At 38.9% G+C, this 21453-nt stretch overlaps 1 protein-coding gene across 1 annotated transcript; it reads right to left on the bottom strand.

Annotated features, from left to right (window-relative positions):
- Positions 1–1762: 1762 nt before the first annotated feature.
- si:ch73-167i17.6 (regulator of G-protein signaling 9-binding protein) lies at positions 1763–3928 on the bottom strand. Its single transcript, XM_051869854.1, has one exon. It carries the CDS (start codon positions 3211–3213, stop codon positions 2485–2487), a length of 729 nt encoding a protein of 242 aa, XP_051725814.1. The 5' UTR covers positions 3214–3928; the 3' UTR covers positions 1763–2484.
- Positions 3929–21453: the final 17525 nt, after the last annotated feature.

Below are 21453 nucleotides of genomic sequence, written 5' to 3'. Positions count from 1 at the left end.
CTGCAATCTCAAAGCATATTCCATCAAACTGTTCCCACAAATATTCATAGCAATACCTGCTTCTTTTGTAAGGGAGACAGTTGATTTAAATGCATTTTTTTTTTTATGGAGCTTCAAACTAACCTGATTTTGTAGTTCCATTTTGTAAGCTCTAGGAGGAGAATTGTTCATCCGCAGGAAAAACAGTAATTTGACAATATCAAGCCAGCATAAAAAGTAATCAGTCTTTTAACAAATAAGAATTTGTTATAAATCTAAAGTATATGACAAACAAAAAAGTAAACAATGCTTCAATGAAATGGATACATTGATACACCGCATAAGCTGATGCATTCATGGGAATTGATCCATTTAGTTGGAAGTTTGTGTGCAGCTAATTGTGATCATGATGTATACTAGATATGAAAAAATAGTTATTTTATTGCTCACAAAAACTGCAAAAATGGCTGTTTGTTTTGCTTCCTATTAGTGGCCTAAACACAGAATTATCCTAATTTAACAAATAAAGAAATGAATGGACATCTTATAAAGCGGCCATACGTTGACATGCATTGCTGCAGTTCAAATTCACTCACTCTTTCCTAATGAATGTTAGATACCTGCTGGATATGTAACTTGGCCTTTAAATGGCATCGATTTTCTTACCTGACGCTCCATTCTAGGGCGCCACTTAACAAGCAGTTGTTCCAATCATTATGGGGTCCTGAGTCACACGGCACGGCGGGGAGACTAATTAATCGATCAAACTTGGGTAAAAGCTGGTTATACTGTATAGGGGGAGATGATGATGATGATGATGATGATGATGAAATTAACAGGCTGTGAGTTTCATCATCATGGAAAATGTTTAGATAAAGAATATTAAACCCATGTCTTTCATCCACTTAACAGACAATTTATATGAGGAATATAATCACGAAAAGGAAAAATAGCCTATCCTCTTACCATTTCAGACACAGCTCAGTACAAATCTTCCTTTAATTTAAAGAGGACTAACAGCTAATCACATTAAAAGTCAAAAAATACAACGTCTGGTCTGTGCCAGGGCTACACCGTACAATAGGCCAGTAAATAGGATTTTGAATTCTTCTATAAATACCCTTTTAATTAGTTGAGTAAGAAGTATCTACTTAATACTCCTGAAGTCTGAAAATAAACTAAGGGGATCAGAATTTAAAAATAACGACCAAATAAACTTCACTTAAGAATCTGATTGCAAAAGTCAGCACTAAAATAGTTTTCTAAAGTGCCCAAGAGACAGGATATGCTTAAATGAGGTTAAAGAAAACCAAGTGCAGTTTAAGATACTACTTAAAGGGATAGTTCACCCAAAAATGAAAATTCTGTCATCATTTACTCACCCTCAAGTTGTTCCAAACCTGTATGAGTTTCTTTGTTCTGCTGTACACAAAGGAAGATATCTGGAAGAATGTTTGTAACCAAGCAGGTCTCGCCCCCATTGACTACCATAGTATTTTTTTTTTCCAACTATGGTAGTCAATGGAGGGAGAGATCTGCTTGGTTACAAACGTTCTTCCAAATATCTTCCTTTGTGTTCAGCAGAACAAAGAAACTCATACAGGTTTGGAACAACTTGAGGGTGAGTAAATGATGACAGAATTTTCATTTTTGGGTGAACTATCCCTTTAAGGTACAAGAAGGCAGTGCGGAATAAGACACGATATCTTAAACCACATTAAGGTTTTCAACACAAATTGCTTGCTTAACAGAACAACGCACAAGCTTAACAAAACAAAACAAGCATCATTTACTTCATTTATTATAATAAATATATTTTATGTACACTAATTTAACATGAGTACAGTTCATATGTACAAATGAACTATCATACTAGACTGTTTTTCAGAACACACCTAAGGCCTGTTTATCAAGAGTACAATCAGTCAGTGATGGGCCATTTTCAGAGACATAAACCAATAGATTGCAGAGGGACTAACAAGAATCTTCAGGAGGTCAGAAACACAATGAGCAACCTTAAATATGTCACCTACCTATATAAACTGTGAAACAAATACCTGTTAAATATGCACAACCCACTGATGCTCTGTCAGAGGGTCACAAAAGTTGTAATCTTCGGGTTGTAGGTCTTTGAAGAACGATGAAACAGCCAGTTTGACAACTGACAATTGATTTACAATTCAAATTCTAGCTTCAAAGTAGCTTTAGTAAAACCTTTTCTGAGACAATCCCAATTCTGATTGTAAACTGTTCAGTTTTTTACCTTCAGGGGTTGAGGAAGCGGTCATGACGGACAACTGGAAGAGTTTTTATTCCTTTTGGCTATTTCCTTTAAACACTGATGCATTTTACTAATACCCAGGTGATCTGCTTATCTCCACATCAAGAGCATCATAAATTGTCTCCGCAAATTGACAGCCCTACTGTAGCAACGTGTTGCTTCCTCCATAAGAAATTCTAAAGCCCTGAGCCACTGTCGTCCAGATATACATGCCAAACTATACATTATAGATTAATCACCAGGTACCCCAGAATTCCAGCTATGAGTAAAACAGCAGTGAAAATGACCCCCGCAAATACTTTCATCAACCCAGTTTCTCCTTCCACCGTTTCTTTGGGTTCCTCCTCGCAGATCGAGATGACACCAACTGATGAATTCCCAACACTGACGGTGGATTTCAACTCGGCGCCCGCCTCCTGTTTCGCCTCGACAGCCCACGGCGCCACCTGGACCTTCATCTCCATCTCCTCCATCATCTGGTCCACCTGAGCGATCTCGGTCTCCAGCTCTTTGAGGTCCACCGTGTCGATATTCGCATCGGCTTCGTACTTCATGTTTTGGACGCTCATTGCTCGAGCAGCCACGGTGGTGGTGCTGCCGGTCATTCCCGTCTGGATGAGGTGTCTCGTTGGCACTTTGAGAGGGAAATCCTGTCCTATCTCCAAGGATCGCTTCATGTCCACCTCCAGGAGTTCCATGCTGCTGGTGAAGAGCACCCAGAGGCGCTCGTATTCTGCTCGATCATCTTTACTGATGCTTTTGTCCTTCAGAAGAGCTGTCAGTTTAGTCCTGTTGGCCACTGCCAGCTCCTGGGCTTTCTTTCGAGTCTTTTTAAGTTCCTCACGCAGGTTTTGGGAATCGGATGTGCTCCCCAAAGCGATAACCAGATGCCTGTAGCAAGCTGTTACTTTGTTCAGAGCGTCCAACATGGTCTTGCATTCATCTTTGCCCATGTTTGCACGGGAATACGGATAACTTTCTCACTGAAAATCCACGAAAAACAGTCTAAGGCTAGTGAAAAACACGCTGGATGATAGTGTCTTCTAGTTTCCACGGGAGCAGAGCAGCCATACGAGTGCACTCATCATCATCATCATCATCGCTCTCGTCATTGCAAATTCCTCACCATCCATGTTCCCTGTTGGTGCAGACAGCAGCAGCCGGGCTTATCACTAAATGGATCCCTAAACGGCTTTAGTTGTGCTGCCGGAGATTAAAAGGCTTCAGTAGGTCCGCGTGAATTTAAAACGTCGCCTCTCTTATTCTTTTTGCGCAACGAACATGCCATTTGAAACATAACAGGTGTTCATTTTAAAACTCCAAACAGAACGGCTACCTCCATGACGTCACAAAGGCATTCCGAGAGAGCAATGTAAACGGATTCTCCAAAGGCGGAATGTAAACAAACGCCCGAGCGTTCTAAACGCGCATTGTCGCGCGGAGTTTGTGCGCGTGTAATGTTTTAGGTGTCGGAGATGATGATAGTGATGATGATGATGATGATGATGCCGAGATTTTCAGAGAACAGCAATCCGTTATTCGCTCGTCCACAGTGATACGACTTTAAATAGGATACGAGTAAACGCTTGTCAGTGAAATAACCAGTCTAGCACTCACATCCTGGAAGATCAGCCAAACCTGTAGCGATTGGTTGGCCGATACCATTTCATACCGTTTTTTTAGGTGTCTCAAAAGTATTTATGAACACTATTTGGAAATTTGTTTTTGATATAACTGTTATAAAATGTGTTTGTTATAAAATGTTTTATATTATCAAAAATTATTTAATATATATATATATATATATATATAAACTAATTATGCATATAAAAATATTTAATTAATATAATATTTTATAATATTAGGCTATAAAAAATAAATAATTTTTTTGACATTGTTAGGCCTACAGGGTATAGTTTGGAAAATAAGTCAGGATTCAGTTTGGAAGACAAAACATAAGTTATGAACTTCTGTTTTGTGCTCTGCATGATGCCTTTCCGCAGTAATTGTTTGAGGAACAGATGCAGTGCATTTGAACAAAAAAAAAGACAAAAGAACATGCAGTCTAATATAAGAAGTGATATTAATAAACCATTACACTGATGGCATTGCTGAAAGGTGCATAGCAAAATATAGTTGTTCCTTTTCTCGTTTAGATTTATAGCTCAAGTGGTTTTGGAACACCTTAAAACTTTATCCCTACTTGGAAGTGTTGATGCTGAGTGGCTTAGTGTTTATTTTGTTCACCAGCAAAGCTCACAAAGGCTTACATTTGGACTTTAATTAAACATGTCATTCTTATTTTAGATGTTGCAAACATTAGGAGATTCTGATGAGGCATTATATAAAAGCAACAACAAACACTAGCTCTGAAACAATTAAGCAAACTCTGAACGGCAAGCAATCTAAGTTTTTAAAATAAAAGACTGGAATCCTGCACTGCCGCTTCAATATATATATATATTGAGTGATTTATAATCAAGTTATTAATCAACATTTATCTTTCTAAATATTAAATTATTTGAATGACTTATTTAACTTGTTTAAGTTAAAATTTATTTTCCTTTTCATCTTCAAATACTAGAGAATAATGAAGAATATTGTCTGTACCTCTCAGTGAGAGAAGAGAACTTGTTATCAGTATGTTTTGGGAAAGTTTCCTGTTCAGAGCTCAGACCAACTTCAACCTTGAAGAAGCTGTTAATCCTGTGTATCTGTGTATGTGCGCTGGTCCTGTATTGGTATCAATGAACAACTGGCATTCTACTGAAGACCTGCCGGTGCCTTTTCATGACCTAGAAAGTCACAATGTCCCTAAATCTATAGCGCCAGAAGCGTGATCGATGGAGATGTGCTTCTACCTATCAGTCCATGTGTGGAAATTTCCTATGTTTATCTATTTCTTAACCAGTCAGAATCATATCATTCAACCTGAAGTAATGACGTAGTTAGTAGACTCAGTTAGAGTATAATTGCTGTGAAAATGTGAATGTACGCAGAGCGGCCTACGAACTGAGACTTGAAGCTGGCTTCTGCTGATGAAACTGAAAACTATTCTTCAGTAAAAATTTTCTCTGACTTCATTCATCATATCTGTTCTTTTGGGTCTTTAACTGTAAAATTCCTCTACAAGGCACTGTTTAAGCTTTCAAAGATTTATTATATAGGCATACAGTAGTACCACCTCACTATATGACATTAAAATGCACTATATGAACTATATAATAAATTGATGCAATCCAAATGGTTTTCATAAAGTGCTGTATTATTGGCTATCTTATATAAATTACCCATATCATATTAGTTGTCTGTATGTGCTGCTAACATGTTTTTATTTTGAACTTTAAAGGGTCATGCATACATTTCATACATATTTTTATTTTGTTCAAATCCACATAAAATGTTAATAAAGATTTCTTGCACAAAACAGTTATAATTTTCATGACTATTTTACACATTCCCTCTGCCTATAGTATATTATTTGTATATATGTATATTTTTATTAATTTTGGAGTCATTCATTCCCAGATGAAGAATTTTCTAAAATTGTCATGTTTATGTAGGGTTCTTTGAATTGGACAAATTCTAAGTTCACAAAAACTAGAAATATGATTTGAGATGACTCCAAACCAGTTGGTTTTACAAATTAAGCACTATGTCTAGCGTTATAAGATTTTTCAGTTAAATAAATAGGCATTGTTTTCTATATGGGTCACTTTCACTTAATCACCATTGGCAACCACTCAACCATGTGCTACTTTCAAAAGCATCTCTTTTCAAAACATCTTATGCCAGATTGGGCCTCTCATTAACAGACAGCCACTTGTTTGAATATAATGAAACCAGAGCCAGATGTATAAGATGTGTTGCTCTCTATGAGTGCTTGTGCATGATATGGATTTTACAAATAGATTTACATGAATCTATCTATCTATCTATCTATCTATCTATCTATCTATCTATCTATCTATCCGTCTGCTCATCCGTCCGTCAGTTTCCTGTTTCTGTAATAATATAGCTTATTTTAGTACACATTTTAGTTCAGTTATCCCCATGTTCAATAAGATCATATGTAGAGAGAGAAATAATTGGAGAGAGCTGTTCTGCAATATTTACTCTAGATTGAATGAGAGACCATGTGGAGTTGAGAATGCCAAATATATTTGAATGAAGGATTAGTCATGCATTAATAAGGAGGAAATATTGATTTTTGTTTTCAGTTTACCCTTTACTCTGCCCTTTAAACCCACACAGTGGCTGTGTAATGGTTAAGAATCTGGGTTTTCTGTTATTACTATTGTCCCTTTGAGAAAGTCGCCTCACCCCAGGTTTGCTCCAGCGGGACTGTCTCTGCAATTAGATCACTGGGAGATTTTCTAAATTAAAAGCCACAGCCAAATAACATAGTCACAGTCTGCACCTACCTTGTTTTAATTAATAATCATAGTGTTTTGTAACATGTTTTTAATGGGATAGGGAGTTGCATATTGTTTTTCTGTACAATAAGAGCCATGATGTGCCTGAGACTTCACCTGCTGGGAGACCCAGAGGGTTTCCTCCACATAGAGGAAAAAACCTCCACATTAACCTGCTGTGTGCATGCAGAATAGAATATGCCATTCCAACCACTGCCCCATAGGGTGAAAAACAGCACGTCCCTGCAGGCCACTGGCTGAGTCAGCCTCCCGGTCACATCTGCCAGCTGTTCCACCCCACCAGTATGCCCAGCTCAAGAGACTTCATTTGGGTGATTAGAATACAGTATACTTGTAATCAATTATCAGTGTTTTAAAAAATAATACAGCCAATGTAACAGAATAGCACAGAAAAAACACCATGGTGTGTGTGCGTGTGTGTGTATGTATGTATATATATATATATATATAGGCCTAATGTACCATGGTTAATTCAATAGTTTGGTATCATTATTTTAGTGCAATTAAAATTGAAGCTCTTTGGTCTGGTACAGGTGGCTAATTAAACAAGAGAATCTGATGATTCATTCAACACGTTTTATATTATTATTTTTAAAAAATGATTGCAAATTGTTAGAGCAATCTTTTTATACCCATAATGTTTAATAATACACTGCTGTTCAAAAGTTTGGGGTCAGTAGATTTTTTTTTTTTTTTTTCTGGAAAGTAATTTATTTCAGGAAGGAATTGATCAAAACTTAAAGAAAAGTAAAGAAATGTATAATGTTACAAAATATTTCTATTTTAAATAAATGCTGCTCTTTTGAACTTTCTAACATCTATCTATCTATCTATCTATACATACTGATTTGTAGATGTATGTGTGCAGTCCAATTAAGATTTATTATAGTATATATATAGGGATAATATAGTCTATTTCATTTCACGGTACCTCATCTGATACCAACCTAATCATGACATCTGGTGCTGGCAGCTTATTATTGTTTTCATATATATCTTCACAGATTCCATATTAATTTGTGCTTTGTGCTGATATGATGTCCCAGAGCCACTGAGAAAATTGTGCAGGAAACTAACACACAACCAATCATGCTCATGCTCATGCTTGATGCTTAATGGCTCTTCTCCAGTGGATGGAGAGGTGACCTGAAATACACCCACAACAGGAAGCTCTTAGCCCTGGAGAGGTCAAATGAGTCGACAAGCTTGCAGATGCTTCCCTGTCAAAGCAGTAAGGTTTGTGCTGGTGCTAGTTCTTTACTTTTCCTGTGTAGTGAATTTCAAATCTACTCTTTAAAGGGATAGTTAACCCAAATAATTAAAATTGTGTCATAATTTACTCACCCTCATGTCGTTCCAAACCTGTATGCATTTCTTTCTTCTGCAGAGCATAAATATTATATTATATGCTATATATTTTGAAGAATGTTGGTAACCAGTTTTGGTTCCCATTGTCCCATTGTTTGGACAGAAAATGCAATGGAAGTCAATGGGAACCAAAACTGTTTAGTTACCAAACATTCATCAAAATATCTTCTTTCATGTTCCACAGAAGAAAGAATTGCACACGGGTTTGGAACGACATGAGAGTAAGTAAATTATGACAGAATTTAAATTTTTGACTATCCCTTTAAGGTTTTTTTTCTTGACCTGATCAGTAACCCTGTAAAGATCTTCCAGTAAATTAAGTGTGGAAAGGATGGCACATTTCTCTGTGAGCCAAAGAAGCAAAATAAGTGTGTTTACTCGCCCCTTGAGGCACTTAAACATTTGCAAAAGCTTACATATTAATGAGAAACACAGAGCAGAGGAGGCGTTGGTGTTGTTAGTGTTTGCTGTAGCAGCTGCACAGTAGATCAGATATTGAAATGGTACAGAAAAGTGGGGCTGGGGTAACTATGAGGACACTAATGGAGTATAAAGTTGGTCTTTGGCTGAAAGGTCACCAGCCCAAACCACAGGATGATCTGCACATGCCATAATCCAGATTACCAGGTTACTAAAGGCCCCTGGATTAACACTATAATGCTCACTAATGCCTCTTTTAATGGAAGTAGCCTTTTCCTCGCTCATCTTCTGAGCTCACTGACCATGTGAAATGGCTTCTTGAGATCAGAGTTTTCAAAAAGCCTTAATCAGAGGTAGGAGGATGTCAACAGCCAGCAAATATATTTACATGAATTTGCATTCTTTAATTTTAGAAATATAAAGATACACTTAATCAAGTAGGCAATGCTGAAGTTTATAATGCTATATCATAATGCAAAAAAAAAAAAAAAAACATTGTTTTCATGGGGTTAAAAAAATTCTAGAATGCGATTCTAGAGTACTGCATAGTATGTGCTAAATATTGCCGAATATTGCTTAAAATAAATTTAAATGTTTAATGATATTTAAATATATGTATAATATTTTAGAATGCATTATGCAACATGAACATCTTAGAAATAAAAATTAATAAATGCTGTGATGCATTTTTAATCCAATTTGGTGTAAACTCCAAGCACAACACTCAAACAATGAGCAAAAAAAGTGATATTAAATCATATTACTTCTTATTCATTTGTCACATGGAAATGTAAAGTTGATTGCATTGTGAGAAATAGAAATGGAAAGTCAAGCTGCATAGCTTATCAAATGTAGTTCTTGTGGATATTTCATGCAGAAAATTCACATACTGTGCACAGTAAACTAACTTTATACTGCAGATATAGTAAAAGAGTAGCATGATTCTAAATAGCAATGTTCCGTTCCGTGTTTCTTTGTCTAGACATCCACATAAGCTGCAGTGAATATATAAAGATCGTTTTTGAGTTTTTCAATGTGCATTAAAAAGAGATGAGTGTTTTATCGGCAGGATATGAAGAAAAAATAAAACAGCACACCAGCCAGACGAAAAGAGCGGTAAAAGGAGTGCTTGTCTTCTTTATTGAATTATTGATGCCCAAATCCACAGATTCACAGACTGTGTAGTTCCTGGCACAGTACACGCAATATCTGACCTGGCGTAACCCATAATTCACATCTACCTAGTGTTGTATTTGGGCGTTTTTATGACTAGCCTCATCGTGGCTATTAAACCCAAGGTAAATCTTGTTTGCTGTTTTAATCTATTGTTAACTTTTCCTGTCTGTTTGCACATACAATTTATTACACATACCCTCTTTATGTCCATATATAATTCACTTTAAAAAAATGTTTTAACATAAATCTCTTGATAGCCTCTCACATGCAGATGATCTTGATGCCTGCAGTTGCATTATGAACCATGACTTCTGTTCACTAAAAGGATCATTTGGACGGGAGACGGGAAACATCAGCCAGTGCCAGTTTTAGCACTAATCCGATCTCATCTTCACCCGCAAATAGCCGAGAACTTGAGGTGAGAGTGAGAAGCCTCCTCCCTCATTCCATACCATCCATCACTCCTCTTGCAACAAACAGATATGGTTTTATCCTGTGTCAATCCAATCACATGACAATAGATTTTGAGAACAACCTATAGAAAACACATCTAAAGGTTTATTAAGCTTATAAAAAAAACTGCTCATCTTAATATTCATTAAATCAGCAAGAAATAAAAATGTACTCTATTAAATGGTTATTAAAGGGTCACCCTCATTTCTCTCCAAACCTGTAAGACCTTCGTTCATCTTTGGAACACAAATAAAGATATTTTTGATGAAATCTCGTACGCAGTTGATGTAGTGAATGCAGTACGGCGCTTCCGTGTTTAGTCCGAACGCCGGCTCAGTATTGGCCAGCTCCTGCATCTTATTGCTACTCACGTGAACAGCCTCGGACAATACTGAGCTGGCATTGGGATGTAAACACGGAAGCGCTGAACTGTGTTCTGCAACAACTGTGTATGTTTCTGACAGGGTATAGAAGAATTTGTTGAATAAAGTCATTATTTTGTTTTTATGCACAAAAAGTATTCTCTTCTCTATTACTTCTCTCTCTATTCTCTCGCTTCATAACATTAAGGTTGAACCATTGTAGTCATGCTGACCATTTTAACAATGTCTTTAGTCCTTTTCTGGACCTTGAATGATGGTAATTATGTTTCTTTCTATTGGGGATATATAAAAAAAACAACAACAACAACAACAACAACATGAGGGTGAGTACTTAATGACAGAAATTTGCCCTATCAGGCAATCAATTTGCAGGCAGGCGTTTGGCATGAAGGTACATCACAAAACTGATTTTGGACAGACTTCTGAGGCAGCATAACTGTTACAAACCTCCAAGTTTGTCTCGGGGTAGGAGGATGGAACAATTATTGTAAATTAAAAATAATAATAAATATAACGAAAATGACTGACAATCACTTCAATCCCCTGATCCAGAAAAGCAACAAACACCAAATTAAGCAAATAACTGTTCATTTATTTGATAACAATTCAAAGATAACAACAAAAAGAAAGGAAGGAAGCAAATCTTCAGGAGAGGGACAGGCCAACATAACAAACAAAACTTTCTAACTGACAAGGGTACCATTATATAACCAATACAAAAGAAAACAAATAAACAACAAAGTCTTACCTCGCTCCCTGTCTAACATAGACATAAGCAAAATTCAAATTCAAAGAAAATGGCACCCTCTCCCTACAGCTTCCAAATTCAAAACAAAATGTACACAAATTAAAAATGAAAAAAAAAAAAAAAAAGCAACATAAGAAAAGAAAATGATCAGCATTTGAACACTCTCTCACAGCTAGTGGCTACACAACTCATTCAAAGTTAAGAGAAAAAAAAAAAAAAAAAAAAAAAAAAATCGCTTAAGGTTGTACACATAGACTCAGACAAGAGAAAATTCACTAGGATAACAGGGAAAAGTATGAAGCACATTCCGTCAGCACTCCACCATTGCTTCTCCATTCTATTATATTGCTTGGAATGAGCTTCAGCTGGAACCCAATTAGCAGCCTGCGCAAGGGAGAGAGACAAGACAAAGGGCAAATTCCAAACTGAAGGGAGCATCCCTATGCCCTACTCCTTTCGAAGGGCAGAGCCCTTGATGTGGGGACTTTGGAGGGAGCAGGGCACTTGCGTGCCATTATATTGCCATTAGGAATGCACTTGGCGAAGGGAGCAATGAAAGACGACGTCATTTCCTTATTATCTTCACCTGGGATGTTCCCAAGACAACGCAGCACAGTGTCCATCAGCTGATTAGCTGTTCTTACGACAGAAATTTCTTATTATTGCTGTTAACATAGCTACTGCAAATACATTTTTAAAATATGTGTTATATGCCTATGTGTGAGTGTATTTCTCTATTCTCAACTTTAAAACTTGCCGTCTCATCTTTGGACACGGCTTTACTTAACACATTTCTTACCATATTAAACTTATTTAAACATAACATGACAAAAATGTGTGAAATATATCATGGAAAAACCCAACTTGAATTGCTATGTTTGTAAGTTAACTCAAACTCTCGCGCCATTTAGCTTTAAAATTAATGAATAACAAGTATTTGCTGGGTCACATGACATAAATAATGAAATTACTTCCTAGAAGTGACCATCGCATGTACCCTTCGCTAACGGCCTTGTGGAAGGGCCCTTCGTGAAGGAATTCAGTTGTTCACTTTCATTTGGAACACCCCTACAAATGGTGTCCCCTTCTCAAGTGCCCTTCAAGGGTGCAAAAATGCAGTTTGGAATTTGCCCAGAGAAAAAGGAGAGCAAGTACACAACACATAGTATACCTTTCCCCAAATCACACACATATTACAAATACGTCCACAGGACGTAACATAACGGTTTAATGATCTATAATAAAATAGAGAGAACTAGTGAATACTTAATTACTACGATACTAATTTCTCACTAGAAATGACATCAAAAGTGGAAAACGTTGGTCAAAAACGTACATTTACACACAAACTGACCACCAACCACAAAGGCAGCAAAGAATACATCTATGCTGCCTTCAAAAATCAGTCAGATGAAGGTATCTCAAGAGACAGGAATTGAAGCTAACATTTGATTCGGATGTGCCCTAATGCCTTCCTACCTTGGAATGTAGCCCCAAAGGCAGCATTTTTAAACTTTTGGACGAAGCCAATGTGAAATTACTTTTCAGCTGACATCACCGAGACATTGTTCGTGGATGGTCATTGTGAGAACATGACCATGAGCATGCTGTGCTCACGGCTCTCGTTCTTTTACAAAAGACAGAGAGTCACCTCAGCTGCTTCCCACCCTGGTCGTTCTACCTCCGGATATGCGGCCTCTGCAATGTGTGCTGAGGATGAACAAAGAGATGACATGGGAGAGCTTCCACAGGGCGAGTCCCCATGGGCCTCCCATTCCTCCAACCGCACATGTCTTCCGGTTGAGACGCCCCTGGGTGGGTTTAATTTCTCATTCGGGGCTTGCGAGGACTGCAAGTTATCGATCGCAGCATCTGAGGGCCGCCTAGAGCCTTCTGAGGCTGAAGACTTGCCTGGGCCCCCACCCCCGGGTGTGGCGGCTTAGTCTGAGGCGGATGCTGAGTTGGCAGCCATGCTTTCCCGGGCAGCCGTGAGCATCGGACTCGAGTGGACTATTCCACCCTGTCTGGTTCATGATGATTGGTTCTTGGAGTCGGAATGCGATGCACTGCCGCTCCCTGGCCCCAGAAGTGCATGAGGAGTTGACAAAATCATGGAAGGCACCTTCCTCTGCCAGAACAAGATATACCAGCTCCTCTGTCCTCACCACACTCAATGGTGGGGCAGCTCGGGGGTACTCTGAGGTTGCTCAGGTGGAGCGAGTAATTGCAGTGCATTTATGCCCGCAAAACAGCGCCACCTGGCGGAATTGTTCGAGACTCCCATCCAAGGCATGTACCTTCACCTCGTCCCACGTGGCAAGGGCTTACAATGCCACTGACCAGGCCACCTCCACCCTGCACGCCATGGCTATCCTACAGGTCCACCAAGCCAAGGTGCTAAGAGATCTGCATGAAGGTGGTCCCGACCCAGAGAAATTGCAGGAATGGCAACTGACTATGGGTCGAGCAATATCCACATTAGTGGTCCAGGAGAGCCACCTGTGGCTTAATCTGACAGGGATGCGAGATGCCAAGAAAGTGCGCTTTCTCGATGCTCCCATCTCCCAAGGTGGCCTGTTTGGCGACACTGTCAAGGATTTTGCACAGCAGTTCTCGATAGTTAAAAAGCAGACAGAGGCTTCTCTTCCTCTGGAGTCTCAGCAAGCCATTCACATTCCGGATGACCTCAATCACGCAGCGGGCTCGCTTTGTGACAGGTTACACTCAGAGGAGAGTGGAGTCTCCATCCCCTGATGTTTCAGCTGATCTGGAGTCAATTTGGCCAGCACAGGTAAAACTGTTCACCTCCCAAGAATCCTCCGATTGTCCTCTGTGGTATTCCCAGACTGAGGCCCCCCTCGGCATGGATGCACAGGCACACAGGTAGCCAAGGGACTTGCACAAGTATGTATTTCCCCCAGTGAGCCTCATTGCACACACACTGCAGAACAGGTCCTGATGGTTTTGCCTTATTGGCCCAGCCAGACCTGGTTCTCAGAGCTCATGCTGATGGCCCTTCCCTTTTGAATTCCCCAGAGGAAGGACCTTCTTTCTCAGGGGCAGGGCAAAATCTGACACCTGTGCCCAGATCTCTGGAACCTCCACCTGTGTTCTCAATGAGGCGGCTGTATACTTTGAAGTGGCGACTATTCGTTGCTTGGTGTTCTTCTCGAAGGGAACACCCACGGAGATGTAGTATTGGGTCAGTGCTTTCCTTTCTCCAAGAGGGCCTAGAGAGGCACCTTTCTGCCTCCACCTTGAAGGCGTACATGGCTGCGATAGAGGTGAATCACAACATTGTGGATGGCAGATCGGTAGGAAAGCAAGACCTGGTTATTAGGTTCCTAAGAAGTGCGCAGAGGCTAAATCCTGACCATACCCTCTTGGGATCTCTTGGTGGTCTTACAGGCCCTTCAGAGAGATCCGTTTGAGTCTTTACAGTCAGTCGAGCTCAGTGCCCTCTCTATGAAAATGGCCCTCCTGTCTGCGTTCACTTCTGTCAAGAGGGTGGAGGACTTACAAGCCCTCTCCATTACCAAGATGTGCCTAGAGTTTGGGCCTGCAGACTCTCATGTGGTCTTGAGACCCCAGCCCGGCTAATTGCCTAAGGTTCCCACTACCTCTTTCAGGGATCAAGTGGTAACCTTACAAGTGATCCCTCTTGATGAGGGAGACCCAGCCCTGTCTCTGTTGTGCCCAGTGCACATGTTGCGCATTTACCTGGATTGCACACGGTGCTTTAGAAGATCAGATCAGCTCTTTGTCTGCTTTGGAGGACAACAGAAGGGGAAGGCTGTCTCCAAGCAAAGGATCGCCTGCTGGATTATGGATGCCATTTTCCTGGCCTACCAGGCTCAGGGTTTACCGTGCATCTTGGGAGTAAGGGCTCACTCCACTAGGGGCATCACAGACTCTTTGGCTTTAGTGAACAGTGCATCATTAGCAGACATTTGCAAGATTTTATAATCCCCATATGGAACCAGTTTCGTCCTAACTTCTGGGTACCAGCAGGTGAATTCAGATGACTGGTAGGGTGTAGTGCTTGCATGTCAGCGCCTTTCCCCTCTCCGAGGTGATAACGTGAGCTTTTTAGGTCCAAGTAAAGTTTCCCATGATTGGTGAACCCTGGACCACTTTTCTCCATCATTAACATGCAAGACATGCAAAATGTGCAGTGCTGGGGAGGCTCCAGGAATGTGTTTGGAAACCCTCTGCTTCTATGTAGTACTTTAGATTGGTCCACAGGATGTATTTTCCACATACTAACCTTCCCTTTGGGTGGGATGTGTTCTCTGTAGTGTTCCTTTATCAGTAGAGAAGGCGAGATCAGCTGTAATTAGACTATCTAAATTAATTAACAGAAAAGGATATCCACAGCTGAAGTGACCTTTTCCATTGCAATGGTGAGCTAAAATGAAGAGAGACTTGAGGTCAAAACAGTAATCATAATCATGATGATGGTGTGTTTGAAAAGTGTGTAATTTATGTGCATGGCACTGGTGTTATCTCTTCTACTCGTCAGTGCTGTTTCTAGTCTGTCTAACTGTTTCTCCTCCATATCGCTTTAAATTATCACATTCTATGTAGAATTCAAATGGGTCAGACACGTTTTGTGGTCTGCGCCGACTTGTACATATGTCTCCGCTTTATGCTATCGTGTCTCTGGACTTGAGTAGACTGTGTCAGCGCTGTGGCGGTTAGCATGACACTAATGCAAAACCAGACTTCATTTGCCCCAATGGAATGCATATTTACACTGTCTGAATCATTCCCTATCTCCTATATAATGCACTATATGCCATTTACCATATAGAAAATAGTAACTGAGTAAACAAGTGACCGATTTCAGCCAGGGTGGGACGCTTCAGATTCTAGAGAGCATTTGATTGGACAGAAAATCTGATGAGAAGCTGAAGTGCGGAATCATGTCATCAAAATCGTTGATCCATATTGGCAGAAGTGAGAGACTGTAAGTTTTGAATGCTTATATCTTCTAAATGTGAATTTTGTTATTGTTTTGGAGCACACTAGCTTATAGATAACCTTATGGCTAACATTCATACTAAAAGCCAAAAAACTTCAATTTTGATTACATGGGGAATTTAAGTCCACAAAACCATAGGGTGTCCCGTTTGCCATTTTAGGTTCCAGAAGGGTGCTCGCGAGCACCCCCTTTGCAGCCGATATGCGCCCTATATATGCGCACTTATGCCGAGCCCGCACTGAAGTGAGCTCTGCAGCAGACTTCTTCCCATTAGTCAAAGTGACATTGCGTCAGTAAAATGTGAACTCTGAGGAGGATTGCGAGGGCATTTGAAGCACGCTATCTTTGCTGTTGATTTTCAATAAGCAAACTAAACCATAGGCCTATGTAAATGTATAAATCAGTGTAAATTGCTGCTTGGCAGTTTTAGACAAACAAAACTAAAACTGAAATATTAATTCAGAGGGAAACATGATGTAAGTGTCATATATTACTCAAGTACTGTCACTCAAATTATTCACGGCAAAAATGTCAAAAATCTTATGTCATGAAAGAAAATGCAGGGAAAAACTTCAGGACCTGAATCATAAACCTTGTGCACTTTTGTTGCTGCATGAAAGCACAGTTATGTGTGCAGAGAATTAATTTTGTCCACGGTGGCCATATTCAAGAGGTTTATAAAAGCTTTTAAAAAATAATTAGCTCTGAGTCGTTCTTCTAAAACTCTGGTTTTTCATGCGGAGGGGCTTGTGGCATTAGTAGGATGTTTAATAATTCAGGTTTAGTCAAAGATGTTTTGTGCAGACTGTTACAGCACTGCCACCTGCCACGCCTGGTGTATCTGAGTCATTATGAGCCAAACACTTATGCCTGCTGACTGCTCGTTCAGTTTGGCCCTGTGACAAAATCATTATCACTTCAATGCACTTTGCATACTACAAGCAGCATAAAACAAAAGAACAAGATACAGAGAATGGCGTTAATTTCACACTTCATAAGATTTTAACATAATGAATTAAATATTTTAAACCTGAATATTATCTTTGATTAGAAGCAAGCATTCTTTGTTGTTTTATTGTATTTTATTTATTTATTTTTATTTTTATTAAAGTTTACTGTACTAAAGAAATTGCTTTATTTTGATGGTTTTTGTTAATTATAATCAGTATGAAAGGCTGTACAACAAATACTATCATCATGTATAAATACTTCACAATTTAACTAAATATGATTTATTTTTAAATTATTATTTTTTACATTACAGAAATTATAATATAATATATAACAATGATTAATGACCTGGACATGTTCTGGTCAGGTTTTCTAAGATTCATTATATATCTACATAAATATGTGAGTGATATTGCTTATATATCATGATCATGTCATGGTGTGTTTTAGTTTGAGCATGTCTGTTTACGCATGTCTATGAGCTGGATGAGCTTTGCTCTGATTTGAAATGCACTGTGGATCATGTTGTGTTAAGCTCATCTGTTGCTCATACATACACTGCCTGGGCTGTCAAACACAGCTTGAGAAGAGATGCAGTCTGGGAAATGGAAAGAGCTCCTGCTCGCACGCTTCAGCCTTTAATCTGCTTTAGGGTTCTGCTAGTGCGTGGCCGTTTATTAATTTATTTATTTTTTATTCTGTGTTCAGCAGACTGCTGGAATTGGTGCGACACACAATATAGGGGTGGAACAGGAAACGGTTTACCAGGAAATGGTTTTAAATGAACTCTTCAGAGAAGGACATTAATGATTAGCCTGATGAAGCTTTAAATGTAGACTATCAAGAGACAATAAAGACCATAAAGGGGAAAGATCATGGAGCATTATAATCAATATAATCATACCAGGCAACATTACATGGACATCTTGATGAGATTCACCGTGATAAGACGGCCTTCGAATTATCCTCGAATGAGTCAGAGAAGTCATTATTTAAATGACATTTTAAAATGAATGTTTTTATCTGTACGGTGACTTTTCACTTTGACAAATATGACTGTATTGTTTCTTACAAAACTGGACAGGATTGGAAAGTGTATGCACTGTTGCCAACTAATTTTCAGGAGAAGTTGCTAGAGGCAGGTTGATTTGTTACTAAAAGTTGCTAATTGATGTTGTGATGTAATTGCGTGATGACGTCATTACATGATGTAAAACCGCATCGTTATGTAGAATAATAGCATTACTCAAATACTCAAGGGTTAATTCACCCAAAAATGAAAATAATGTAATTTATTACTCACCCTCATGGCGTTCCACACCAGTAAGACCTTCATTCATCTTCGGAACACTAATTAAGATATTTTTGACGAAATCCGATGACTCAGTGAGGCCTCCATTGCCAGCAATGACATTTCCTCTCTCAAGATCCATTAATGTACTAAAAACATATTTAAATCAGTTCATGTGAGTACAGTGGTTCAATATTAATATTATAAAGCAACGAGAATATTTTTGGTGCACCAAAAAAACAAAATAACGACTTATATAGTGATGGCCGATGTCAAAACACTGCTACATGAAGCTTCGGAGCGTTATGAATCTTTTGTGTCGAATCAGCGGTTTGGAGCGCCAAAGTCACGTGATTTATGTAAGTATATTGGCGCACCAAAAATATTCTCGTCGCTTTATAATATTAATATTGAACCACTGTACTCACATGAACTGATTTAAATATGTTTTTAGTACATTAATGGATCTTGAGAGAGGAAATGTCATTGCTGGCTACGCAGGCCTCACTGAGCCATCGGATTTCAACAAAAATATCTTAATTTGTGTTCCGAAGACGAACGAAGGTCTTACGGGTGTGGAACGGCATGAGGGTGGGTAATAAATGACATTATTTTCATTTTTGGGTGAACTAACCCTTTAACTGGCCATCTTGAAGTAAAATATAGTGTAAAATTTGTTAGTTTAGATTTGTTTTTGTTTTACTATCACATGTTTTTATTTGTAAAAAGTCCCCTTTTTAAAATTGTGACTTCCTAACCAAACAATTGTACTCTTAAATGTTCTGATTTGAATGTGTTTCAATGATTTGTCAAACATGAATGCTGCTCGTGCTGCCTCTGTGCTTTGCTGGAGCTAGATGAGCTGTCACTACTGCTGACGTCACTCACAATGCACTTCTGCAGTCACGAAGACAGGCCATGTTTAATAGATACAACCATGCTTCATTCCCCTTATCTTGTGTGTATGTATAAGTTCTGCAATAATAATAATAATAATAATAATAAAAACAAAGACTGTGTTTTGACTGTGACAGAGTTGTGTGTGGCAGAGAAAATTATTTTTATATCATTCAGAGGGAAAATGTGTGTGTGCATTTTAGTGTTTGAGACAGCAAATTTTCAAAAGTTGCTAAAAGTCGCCAAATAAATTTTAATAGTAGCTAAATTAGTCGCTAGGTGCTTTTTGAAAGAAAAAAAAGTTTCTGGGGTAGGAACTCAAATCTAGGAACCAATTTGATGGCATGGGTCTATGGAGGTCTGTGGCGCCACCCTGTGGTGAATCAAGACAAATCACCCATAGACCTTGAGTATTGCCATTGAGTGAAAAGGCCATGACACACCAAGCCGACGTCAAAGGTCTAGCGGCGACTGTCGCCTCGCGTCGGATGCGTTTAGGCCAAAAAGCTGTGCTTTAACACCAAAAGGACTACAGGCGACTGTCAACTACCATGTGCGTTCTGCGCCTGCATGTAAGGAAATAACTGTCTTAGCAAGACCAATAGTCCATAATGGTCATTCAAAAAGGGAAACCGAAATTAGGACTGCAGATATACAAACCGTAAACAAATCAGTAAACTCACCATTTTGAATATCGGTCATGCTGTTCACTTTCTTCATTCCAGGCGACTCATGTTGTTATGAAAACAGGCCTGTTTGAGCATTGGAATGCCCAGGTAAGATGACATAAATTTAGAACATCCTTCGGTCTTGACTTTGCTTTCATCACTTCAGCTTTTATTCTCGTGCGCTGACTCCGTTGCAAACCTTACAGCCAATCGGAGTCGTCTCTCTCGCCAACGGCCCGACGCCGATTTTACTGCTGTGTCCCATTTCGTAGGCTGCGTCCTCCGGAGGTCGCATTTGTAGGCTGCATACGTCATTGAGGATGTCTTATTTAAGAAAAGTAACCGTAATAAAATTGACTGTTATTCCTCGTAAGGTGTAAAATACTGTGATTTCTTTCTTACTTTGCAATCTAACAGTTACTTTTCTTTAACACACCGCAAAAACTAGCCCGACAAGGCGCACCGACGGCCGACTTGGTGTGCCACGGCCCTAATGTAGCCTACTGAGAGATTAGGAGGGAAACTGTGAATACTGTGTCAAAAGTTTATTTTATTGAAAGTGTGTATTCAAAAACTTAAGCATATGCTTAAAATTAACAAGTAAAAAATGAAAAAAGTAAAAGATTTTTGAAGGAACATAAACAATTCGACACAGACCAACCACAGCTATTTTTAGGCCTATACTTTGAATATTGCTGGCTTTGTGATAAATTGCTTGTGTTCCTATTCTTCTGTAAGTCGCATTAGATGCTAAATGTAGCCTAAATGTAGATTTACAATTGACAGATACAATTCTCTGATTTATATTGCGAAATCAGTTTACTGAAATTGTTATTTTATCATTATTTGACATTTCAGTAGACAGTCGATGAATGTGTTCACACATCAGTTCAGTTCAGCTGTGTCTATAATTAAGACATCTATCTATCTATCTATCTATCTATCTCATATATAAATAGATAGATAGATATGATTTGTTTTATTATTTTTCCAACAAGGGCTTTAAAAATAGTTCAAAATAGTTCAAACAATAATACATTGCTGCACCCAAACCAATATTTTGAACAATTTGGTCTGTATCAAATGAAATGCAATACTGAAATAATAATTAACCTTTTATAATTGTTAAGCACTGCACTGGTAGACTAGAAAATATATTTCATATTTTCATATAATTGAAGAGATCTTATTGTCTTCATTGAATCCACATTACAACACATTTGGCTCTCTTGCACACTTGTCCCCTTTGAGGCCCTTCTCTTAAAAATTAATCCTTGAATTGCCACTGAGACAGAAAGTGAGCAGAGGGCACCTGAGACCTCCCTGGAGGTCCTTATTAAATCAGGAGCGTCCCTGATCGCTGCAGTTCTCCTGATCCGCCGGTAGTGGTCAGAAGTGAGGCGGCGTGTGTTCGGGCC

The sequence above is a fragment of the Ctenopharyngodon idella genome, chromosome 18 (assembly GCF_019924925.1).
Source record: "Ctenopharyngodon idella isolate HZGC_01 chromosome 18, HZGC01, whole genome shotgun sequence".
NCBI classification, from domain to species: Eukaryota; Metazoa; Chordata; class Actinopteri; order Cypriniformes; family Xenocyprididae; genus Ctenopharyngodon; species Ctenopharyngodon idella.
This window is presented reverse-complemented; position numbering and strand designations above follow the sequence as displayed.